The sequence below is a fragment of the Phasianus colchicus genome, chromosome 26 (genome assembly GCF_987193195.1).
Source record: "Phasianus colchicus chromosome 26, bPhaCol1.hap1.1, whole genome shotgun sequence".
NCBI lineage: Eukaryota > Metazoa > Chordata > Aves > Galliformes > Phasianidae > Phasianus > Phasianus colchicus.
Window position 1 is genome coordinate 564,151 of NC_143461.1, and position 11,553 is coordinate 575,703.

General features: G+C 42.2%; 1 protein-coding gene across 1 annotated transcript; it reads right to left on the reverse strand.

Annotated features, from left to right (window-relative positions):
* Positions 1-5,582: 5,582 nt before the first annotated feature.
* On the reverse strand, positions 5,583-10,473 carry LOC149914852 (uncharacterized). Its single transcript, XM_090125199.1, has one exon. The coding sequence runs from the start codon at positions 9,988-9,990 to the stop codon at positions 8,068-8,070; it is 1,923 nt and encodes a 640-aa protein (XP_089981325.1). The 5' UTR covers positions 9,991-10,473; the 3' UTR covers positions 5,583-8,067.
* Positions 10,474-11,553: the final 1,080 nt, after the last annotated feature.

Below are 11,553 nucleotides of genomic sequence, written 5' to 3' on the forward strand. Positions count from 1 at the left end.
ACATTCACTCAGACTAGCTTATAAGCACAGACTGGGAGCAGAAAATCTTTGTTTATAACAAGAGTTGACTGGATTTAAAAAAAATTAAAAAACCAAAAAGTATATTAGTTGCAATTAGATTTTCATAATGAAAACCGAGCAAAAGTGAAACAAAAAATCCCAGCACCAATGGTAACAGTACAGCAGCTTTGCAAACTAACACTGAGAATTACAAGAATCTTGACCAATCGATAATGTGTACTCACATAGAGGTACTAGAGGGATTTTCCAAAGTAGATAGCAGGATTTTTCAAGGACCCTTTCTGGAAATACAATTAGGATCATGGTCAAATGAGTGTCAGTTATATTACTGATCTAGGCCTCAAGTATCTCATGATATGACCACAGCCCAATGTCCTACATGCTACATACAGGAAAGAGTACAATGGTCAGGATATATGTGCGTATTTTGTGTTCTTTTGTTTTACATTAATTTTTTAGCCAGTCTCCACATTTCTCCTCATCCAGAGCTCCACCACCTATTGTGGACATTGAACCTTAGTGCCTCTGAGCTTTTAGGGACAAATTTAATTGAGCCATGTCACTAAATGTTAAGGTTAGTCACCCTCGTGAATTATCAGGACATCTTCACAGAATGTTTCATGTAAATGGCTTTAATGTAATTTTTAAATGTAGTTGCATATCTTCTATTGCTAGTCTTTAAGATTGAGACAGGACCTGTCTCTGCTTGAGTTAGGGCAGTTAGATCTCCTCATGAGTAACAATTAATACAGTCCTTGGCCTCATCTGGCCTTGGCCAGATCTGGTTAGGAATGAATTAAATATTTCTGGATGATGTTGTCTATGTGGCTTACACTTACACATTTTTTATGTAATTAAGCAACTGTAATCGAAACATAGACACCTAGCATTACATAATAGTTATTGCACTGTGGGACTCACGGCAACATTGAGGCATCTATGCAGAGTGAGTGCAGTTTTACCTGTCAAAGATATCTTAGTCACTTGTTTGGAGTTAACAGATAGGACACAAATCCTGCAGAAGATCTGCAGCTTTCAAGAGCAGAGCTGAAGGCCTTCCAGAGTACCTCAAGAGGTCTAAAATAGCAGTTGATGGCTGTGTTTAAGGACTTGAATTCTTAGTCCATTGTCATACACAATTAATAAGTAGGTGAGAAAGCAGAGATTGCCTAAAACTGTGCTGTTCTTTCTGCTTGGAGAACTGATGATTATGCCACCCAGCTTTCAGAGAGTGCAGGTTTCTTAAAGGCACTTGTTTAAATCTTGCATACCCACATTGCATACAATTTGTAGTTAACTGTGAGGTGAATTTGTTTTACAAATGTGCTATGAGATTATAGACACACACTTACATGTTCACCTATTCATTCATCTATGCTTATACCAACATATTAACACAGTGTAGCTGATGATAATCTTCTGTTCTATATGTGTATTAGATATATGTTTCTAATGTCAGATTTGGCCAGATAGAAAAGGGTATGCTGTAACAGAAATGCAAAAAAGTATACCTACATTATTTCCCTGGTGGGAATATTATCTTTTTCACATGATTTCTTAATCGTTAATTTTAATATTCTGCTGTTCCTTCATAGCTCTATCCCCCTATCTGTATCTTCAGCTCTAAAAAGAAGAAAAAAAAAAGCAAAAATGCTTTATAATAATTTATAGGTGAATATAGAAATATGTACATGTGGGTGAATCTGTTTTATAATTAAATATTTCTGCACAAAATTTCTGTAACAGCGACATTGCTTTACTTCTCAATAAATACAGTGGCAGGGTTTACTAGGCAAGCTGCCTAGTGCCCACCAAGATTGTCTCTCACTCCTCGTCAGCAAAGTGGGATAAAATATGATGGAAAAGCTCATGTGTCAAGATGATGACCAGCAGATCTCTTAGTTACTGTCATCAGTTACTGGCAAAAGAGATTTGGTTTGGGTAGAATCATTTATTGCCAATTAACAAAAAAAGAGGAGAATAATGAGGAACTAAAATAAAAACACCTTCTCCCCACGTCTCACCTCTATCCAGATTCAACCTTACACATCTGTTTCCAACACTTTTACTTCCTGAGCTCAGCAGTTAATATGTGGAATGGGGGTTTGCCACCAGTTGATAACACATTCTCTCTGCTATTCCTTTCTCACACTCCTCCCCTGCTCTGATGTGGAGTCCCTCCCATGGGATGCTGTCTTTCACAAACTGCTCCAGCATGGGACTTTTCCAAAGGGTTCAGTCCTTCAGGAGCTGACTGCTCCAACTCGAGTCACCCATGGTGCCACAGTTCCTCCTGGATGTTCCTCCTTCAAGTGTGGGATATCCACAGGCCGTAGTTTCCTTCAAGGTTTATGCACTATCCACCCACTCCAGTGGAGTCCTTCATGGGCTGCTTTGACATGGTCCTCCACATGCTGCAGAGGCACTTCTCCTCCAGCACCTGCAGCATCTCCTCCCCTCCTCTTTCACTATCTTTGGTGTCTGCAGAGTTTTTCTCTCTCTGCTTTCTCACAGCTTCAACACAGAGGAGTTTTTGCCCTTTATAAAGTATACTTTCACAGAGATGCTGCCTGCATCACTGATGGGCTTATATTTGTCCAGGAATGCGTCCATTTTGGATTTAGATGGAATTGGCTGTTTCCAGCATGGGAGAAGCTCCTAGTCTCTTTGCACAGAGGCCATTCTGGGAGTCCTCCACTTTCAAAACCTTGCCACATAAAGCCAATACAAAATCACTTAGAGAAAATGAGATAATCAGAAAACGACAAGCAATTCTCTTCAAATTAGTTCAGTTTGGGATATGAAGATCCAATTCCATCCATTAATTGGACCAAATACTTTGCCTATTGTACTAAAAACAGGATAACGTCCCTAAGTAATAGAAATTTTTATGCAGGAGAAACTGTCAGGGAGATTTGATAACAGTCTGCTCACAGGCAGAGAAAATCTATGCATGCTTCATTTTTAGGTGTATTAACTTTACTCGTAATAGGAGCCTCATCAACTTAGAGATAAAATACAGATTTTAATCAATTAATTCTATGTAGAATTCCCTCTATATAACATGAACCACCTGAGATAGACTTTAAAATAATTCATGTGAATTATATTGAAAGAGTGGTTGACAATAGAAACATTGGCAATGGAGATAAAGTATGGAAAACTGTGCTGATGGTATTTGTTTTTATTTTTACCTATAATTAAATGAAATTAATCTCATTGTTCTCAGATTTGAGGAATAAGGAAGATTATAAATGAGAGAAACGATGAAAGGGTAAAAAAAATTAATAACGGTGATGAAAACTGTTTCAATAATAAACATGCTTTAACATAAACACAAAACAAAAAGCACTACTTATGTGAGAAGTATGATGATGAATATTTCAGCCTATTATTTATTTCTTGATACTTGTTCTCAATAGCTGATGACAAGAAAAAGGAGAATCAAGGGAAAATGTATCTTGAAGTATGAAAATAGAAATTTGCAGAAAAAAAAGCCATAATAAAAATTTGTTGAAATAGTTTTATACTGAAGTTAAAGATCAAGAATTATGCAAGGTTAAGAGAGCACTTTTTTCTCTTCTGTTGCATGGGAAAGATGAACTACTCGCTCTTTAAGGACAATTTTAAGTTACATACACTTTGTTCCTCATTCTCCAACATAACAGGTGAAAAAAAATCAGTCCACTTGTAGTCAGTCTCTTAATGAAAATTTCAGCACAAGAACCTTTACTTTCAGAACCCCAGAAATTCCAAGGAGATCAGATCCACACAGAATCTCTGCTAAAAGGAAGGCAGTTCTTTCTGTGTGTGATTGTGTTCTAGGTCAACATCAGTAGGCAGCTAAGCACCACACAGACACTCTCTCCTCACAGCTTCCACCCACCTTCCAGTTGGATGTGGGAAAAAGAAAGGAAAATGAAAACAAACAAACAAACAAAAAAAACTTGTGGGTTGGGATAAAAACTGTTTTAACAAGTGAAGAAGAGGCAGAAGAAGACTGGAAGAAAACAAAGCCAAACAAAACATGTGAATACAGTCACTCACCGCATCCCATGGGAAGACTGATGTCCAGCCAGTTCCTGGGCAAAAGATAACTAACCTACTTACATCACCTATTTTTCCTTTTTAATGCTGAACATGACACTATATAGAAAGTAGTATTTATTTGGTTAGATTAAGCTATCTGCCTTGATGCTGTACAACCACTGTTTAGCAGTAGCAGGAGGCCAGTTGTGATGCTCAGGGGCACCTGAAATATCAATATACAATGACATACAGGTACACAAACCTTGTCCTTACTTTGTGTAGAATATATAAGATAAATTATACTGCATGAGATCCTGTAAGATCTGAAGTATAATCTCTCACTGAAAGCATATTCAGTCTAATGAATGCTAAGTTGGTAGCAATGAACATTTCCCTTGATTTACTATCTATGTTGTCTTTTATACAGTGCAGGATGCTGCTGATAATATTGAGCTGCTCTATCACCAGGGCACTCTAATGACTGATGTTTACCCCAGGGGTCTTCTCCTCAGATAGTCAGTCCCCAGTTAGAGTTGTTGCCAGGGATTATGCCTTGCCAGGTGTAGGAGTTGGTATTTATCCTTGCTGAATTTCATGCAGTCCCTATTGCCAAATTCTTTTAGTCTGTCTATGCCCTTAAGTGCTGTTCCCATCCCTTAATTAGGTGTCATCTTTAAACCAGGTAGGTAAGCAGTCCATCAGCTCTTTCAGGTCCTTGAAAAACATGTTGAACAGGACAGGTGCCCAAATAGACCCCTTCTGTATTTCCCATGTTACCAGCATCCAGCGGAGTATACCCATTAACCACAATCCTCCGGCAGATAATCCATTCAGTCTTTTTGTACATCCAGTAGTCCATCCATCCAGAATGCAAAGTCCTAATGCAGATACAGTATGCTGAAAGTTGAGTTATTTTCAGCTAAGATCAGCTAAATAAGTTCTTCTGCTATTCCTTCACCCATAAATCCAGTGAATTCATCACAGAAATAGTTTGGTCAGGAATGGCCTTTAGTAAAGTTATGCTGACTTCTTGCAGTCACCCTCTTTTTTACATGAAAACTTGCTCCGTGATATTCCCAGGAACTGAAGGGAATTCATCAAGGTTGAATGGTCTGCAGTTTATCAATTATTTTTTTGAGGATGTTTACATTGCTCCCTAGATGTGCTGCAGCAAGGGAAGAAATTCCATTTTCCTTTGTCTGTTTGTTTTTCACCTCATCTGGTTGTCACAGTTGCACTTGCTTGCTATAGAACCAGAAATTTTATACTGCAGTAAGTCTATATATTTGAAGTACTGTGGTTTAAGCTGCCAGGCAGCTGCTACAGAGCCATTCATCCACTCCCTCCATGCTGAGACAGGAGAGAAAAATGAAAAAAAAAAAAAAAGAAAAAGAAAAAAAGAAAAAGAAAAAAAGAAGTAAAGCTCATGGATTCAGATAGTTACAATTCAATAGAACAGAAAAGAAATGGAAAATAATAATATTAATAATAGTAAAAGAATGTATGTCGGAGAAAGGACCACGGGAGACAAGTCTCATGCTATCATAATCAACAGGTCTCAACTTTATTAAGTATATCGTGGCTATTTATACATGAAATAATTAGCTCATACATATTGCAAAAGCGAAGCTCATGATTGGAAATTCCTCTAATACCCTTGAAGTGGCATTTGTCTGCTTTATTGTTAATCACTACTCTATTTATACATGTTAACAGAGCATTCTGCAAAACACTCCTCAACCGTTCACACAGGTGCTTAGCCAATCAGAGCCGTGAGATGTTCTTTCTTCTTCTGAAGGTGTCCTTGGTTCTCATGCCGCTTATCTTGCTCCGCAGCTGCTGCTCTGTGCAGCCCCCCGACTCCAGAGCTGCTGCTCCGTGCAGTTTTTCCTTACGTTCCCACATTTCTCCCTTTTTTGTTTATTTGCGAAACTTCTACCATACTATAAAATAATAACACTAATAATATTAATAATGCAATCATTATAACTCAATCAAGGCCTCGATTGACAATACTATAAGTGTGAGAAAGGAAACAAGGCAAACATAACATCATGACAAGAAATACTGTTAACCTACTAAAAAGAACAAACACGTGTTTGGTCTGCAGCCCAACTTTCTGCAACCTGGAAATAAATCCCCAAGGGCCCCATTCTGTGCTAATCTCTAACTGCTTTGAAAGAAGTCTTCAACTTTTATGTATTCTGATATATTGATTTTGAAAAATCACTAAGATTTGTACAACAGATGCTTTTAGAGTGCTCATGATTGTGCCTTTGGGCTAATAGAAAATTAATAGTTGAGGAACTTTACATGCCAGATAGAACTAGGGGCATTATTACTTACTGACCCTCGAGAAACAACAACCTGCAGAAAAAGGGTGGTGAATGCGATAGGCAGTGCCAGCAGGGCGTCCCCTGCTTCAAGGTGCACTTTTCCTCTCTCATTCACCACAGATTCTCTCTTTCTTTTATTCTTCTCAGGGTCCGAAGATATTTTCCATTTGTACACTGCATCCGCATGGCCAGTGCGTGATACAGAGGCCAAATGGAACATCTGCTTGCAGAATGAACTATCAAGGTTAACTCTCTTAGCGTGTGCCTTTGTCTCAGGTGCTGCATGATCATATTTTGAATTCCTGAATATTGGGATGAAAGAGAGTTAATCATTCTATAATATAGGGTCATCCCTTTGCTTGGGATTCCTTTCCAGGTTTTGTCTTAGCACTACTAATACATTAAAATAGCTATCTCCATAGATTTCAGCATTAGTAACATTAAATCCTGTTAATTCACATTCAATCTATTACTAAAAAGGAAAAAAATAAATAAATAAAAAATAAAAACCACACAACAACAGTTACTACTCTGTTATTTGCAATACAACAAGTTACAAAGCAAAACCAAATAATAAGAAGCACATAATCCCAATCACTATGAGTTCATGGTCGTTTCAAGCCTGGTTTCAGTTTCACATCCTGACACCGTTCTTTTTGTGGGTTCCGTGAGCTGCAATGGGAGTACGCACAACCATACCCCCTTTTTCTTTTCAAATTGGGAAGGGAATTCTGGACCAAGCCCTATCCCCACAAATAAGAAATATCCCATGAGGCAGTGAGATAGGAGTGTTGGATGATAGAGATCCCTTTGGGTTTGTGTGATTACACCATGCCGTTGCGTTTTGGTATACAAGATGGCTGGCATTAACAGTTATTGGGTATGAATAATTGGCGCCTGATTTGCCTGGACTGGCACGGTATACACTCATCCAATTAAAGTCACCACAACCGGATTCTCGGTGGTCCATGTAAGAGGTAGCGGGAAAGTCCAAGCAATGGCCGTCACACTAAAGGGTGCTTGTTAGTAAGAACAAGGCCGAGCTGGGCCAATATGTCCCTGCCAATCAGACAGGGAACTGTGGGCGGGAGCGGTGCAGTAGAGAACACTGCTGTGGCTCTTCTGCCATCTATTTCTACTGTAAGGGTGGGGGTTCGGTTAGCCAATGTCATTCCCCCGACCCCAGTTACAGTAGTCGTTGAAGACTGAAGTGGCCAGTTAGACGGCCACTCTCCGGGAGTAATGATCGATGTATCCGCACCTGTGTCTAGCAGTCCCATCAAAGTAACATTATGATCCTTGTAGGATATTTTACACAACTTTCTGGGACGGGATGCAAGATCGATGGTGAGTAGGGTCAGTCCTCCAGTGGAACCGAAGCTTCCTTGGTCCCTTGGCAGACAGCTCACCGGCGTTAGTCCTTTTGATAACTGTGGTAGCGGGACGAGTTGAGCCAATTGTTGACCTTTCTGTATCTTTATCGGAGGGTATAGAGTATATACCATTATCACAATTTCTCCTTGGAAATCAGCATCAATCACCCCAGGTAATACGAATAACCCCATCATGCTTGCAGATGATCTTCCTAACAAAAGTCCTCCTGTTTCTCGGCCCTGGATGACGACAGGACCAAATACCCCAGTGGGCACTCGATGAGGCTGGCTTGGCAGGATAGTAACATCTACTGAGGCTGCCAGGTCCAAACCAAGGCTCCCTCTGGTGGCCGGTTGGAGCTGCTGTTGGTGGGGGTTGTCGATGCTGCAGCGGCCATTTGTGTCCGGGCGCGGCCGCTGCTCGCGCTGCTCCTCCCGTTTCCCGACTTCCGACGGCAGGCTGTGGCGTTATGCGTGTTGGACTGACACTTGCCACACCAAATCCCAGTCGCTCGGCACTCACGACGAATGTGTCCCGTACTTCCACAGCGAAAGCACTTCATGCGGGAATTGTTGGAGGAGCGAGGGACTGCCGTGGCTGCCGCTTGGAGGGGCGCAAGGGCTGCTAACACCTGTGAGTGTGCTGATTGTGACTGACTCTGAAAAACCCTTGTCTGTTCTCTCAGCCCTTCCCCTAACGACTGCAAAGCATTGACTAACAGGGCTTGCGATCCCGTCGGGATAGAAGCAGCCTTCTCTAACAGGTCTGGAAGCGTCCAATCCCCAGGCATAGTGTTAACAAGGGATCGGGTTGAAGAATTACCATTCTGCAATACACATTGTCTAAGCAAAGCTCCCTGCATGTACTCGGGCACATCAGCCCTTTTTATGGCCTCCATAATCTTGTCCACAAAGTCACCTAATGGCTCATCCCGTCCTTGTTTTATGCCCATATACATAGGTGTACCTCCAGGGGCTTTTATCTTATTCATGGCTCTCCTGGCTGTATCCATACTTTCCCGACAAATATCAGGGCCAGCAAGTGCCTGCGCCTCCGCCCATACCCATTGACCAAGACCCAACAGGTGATCAACTGTGACCCCTGCTAGCGGATCCCCAGGACCCCTTTGCACTGTGGTGGATATTGTAGCCTCATGCTGCCAGTGGGCGTTAAACAAGAGCAGCTGATGGGGGGTATATATTAGCCTAGCTACTGCCTTAATATCTGCAGGCAGGAGAGTATTTGCACTAAAGATGTAGTCTAGCATTTGTTTAACTGGCTCACTAGTCACCCCATAAGACCCTACTGTGCCGCGCAACTGAGAGAGCATTTTCCAATCCAAATTATGGATTGTAGCGTTCATCCCCCCTTGTGGTGAGGGCGTATATACCACCGGGAACGCCAGCTGCTCCGTTGCTGCCTGTAAGAGGTCGGCATCGCCCTCCTCCATTCCCTGTTTGGCTAACATGGACCACATCTCCCGCCTTCCCTGAACTATAGCCCCTGCCAGGTCTGACTCGGCCCCTGGGACAAGTTCGGAGTTCCGTGGCGCCTGCACAGAGACTTGAGGGGGGATACGCCGAGGTTCCTCCCCTGCGGCAGATGCAGAGCTGCTAGTGTCCGGGGACTCCCATGGGGGCGCTGAGGGCTTAGATACGGGTGGCGGTATAGTTAGCACCGTAGAGGAAGGAGGAGGGGGGGTGTAATGGCTGAGCCCATAATCAAGGTTTTGCTGCTGCGCCGCTTGAGCACCCTGTGCCGCCCTCTTCTCGGCCTGGGACATCAACAACTCATTATGAACCGCTTTCCATAACTTAGTCATCTTTTTTGCTGGCTTATCCTCATCTAAAACTAACTCCCACAATTTATCCCCATAACGTCTCCACTCTTCCAAAGTGTGTACTGAATGGGGGTTCGTAAAAAACCCATAAGAAACTGCTTGGCTTAACAATACAGGGAGATCCTTTTCTAAATCTATTCCCTTAAACTGCCACTTCCTCAAGAAGACGGTAAATAATTCATATGCTGCTTGCCTGTCCATACTCACGTCGGTACCGTTGCAGACCTCCAAGCTTCGGCAGCACGTATCGGCCGAGTCCCACCGCTGTGGTCGCTCAGGGCGTGGAGTTCCACAAAAATTTTTTCTCTGTCGCCGTCCGTCTAGCTGCGGGACCCGAACCCAATGTAGTCCCCCTCTCTTAGCGTGGTGTCCGGACGTCGGGGTCACCATTTGTCGGAGAAAAGACCACAGGAGACAAGTCTCATGCTATCATGATCAACAGGTCTCAACTTTATTAAGTATATCGTGGCTATTTATACATGAAATAATTAGCTCATACATATTGCAAAAGCGAAGCTCATGATTGGAAATTCCTCTAATACCCTTGAAGTGGCATTTGTCTGCTTTATTGTTAATCACTACTCTATTTATACATGTTAACAGAGCATTCTGCAAAACACTCCTCAACCGTTCACACAGGTGCTTAGCCAATCAGAGCCGTGAGATGTTCTTTCTTCTTCTGAAGGTGTCCTTGGTTCTCATGCCGCTTATCTTGCTCCGCAGCTGCTGCTCTGTGCAGCCCCCCGACTCCAGAGCTGCTGCTCTGAACAGTTTTTCCTTACGTTCCCACAAATGTACAAAATGATTGATCCACAATGCAATTGCTCACCACCTGCTGACTGATGCCCAGCCAGTCTCTGAGCAGCAGCAGCCTCTCAGCCAACTCCCCCTGGTTTTATAGTTTTTAGATCATCATGCAGTATGTAATATCCCTTTGGTCACTTTGGGTCAGCTGTACTGGTTCTATCCCCTCCCAGCCTCTTTGCTGACAGGGCAGTCTGGGAAGATCAGAAGCCCTTGACTTAGTATAAGCACTCCAGAACATTAATGTGTTATCAGTGTTACTACGAAATTCTAAACACAGCAACATACCAACTCCTAGGAAGAAAACTATTTATCCTAGCTGAAATCAGGACACATAATCAGAAATAATCTTGCTAGCAAAACTAATACATCTTGAGAAGTACTTGATCTGACCACAGAGAATACATCTGGGCTCAGATACAGTTCTGCTCCAAGGTAACAGAATTCAAACATGTAAATATGAATGTTTACATGTGCTATAGATGTCTGCACTTTTGTTACACTTAGTGGAAATCTGTCTGGTTGTAATTACTCCATATGTAAGTACATGAGGGATGGCATGCTAGACAGTTGCATGAATAGAGGGATGAAGAAGGGTAAAGAGAGGGGCATTCAGAGTGATGAAAATTGTCTTTGCAAGACAATTATGCATGACGAGTCCTGCTTTCCTGGACTTGACAGAACATGTGCCTGCTGATGTGAAGTAGCGAATGAATGCCTTGATTTGCTTTGCTAGTAAACTGCCTTTACCTCAGTCCACAATTTCTTGCACTTTTATTTTTCTGATTCTCTCCTCTATCCCACCTGGGAACAGTGAGTGAGTGACTGTGTGGTACTCAACTGCCTGCCAGGATTAAACCACAACTCTTTCAAACCCCATCATTGGGTGTGAAGGGTTAAAGATTATATTGGGAGTGAAGTGTTTTAGACTTTGCAGTTGCTATAGCTGTTTAGTTGCTAATTGGCAGGGCACCATGCTTGCCAAGATGCATGCTTGTCTTACAGAATATCAGAATCTGGTGCCTGTTAGTGGGTACACTATTACTTATCATCTTGCTCTGCTGTGCCTGGGATGTGTCTGTGCTGTAGTTGTGAGCCTGGGTTGGCAGATGCTGCGGGCATCATAGCTGTCCCTGTGCTATTGTACTG

Bases quoted from the DNA above. Each gene is read 5' to 3' on its own strand.
- LOC149914852 (XM_090125199.1), bottom strand. From the start codon at position 9,990: ATGGTGACCCCGACGTCCGGACACCACGCTAAGAGAGGGGGACTACAT.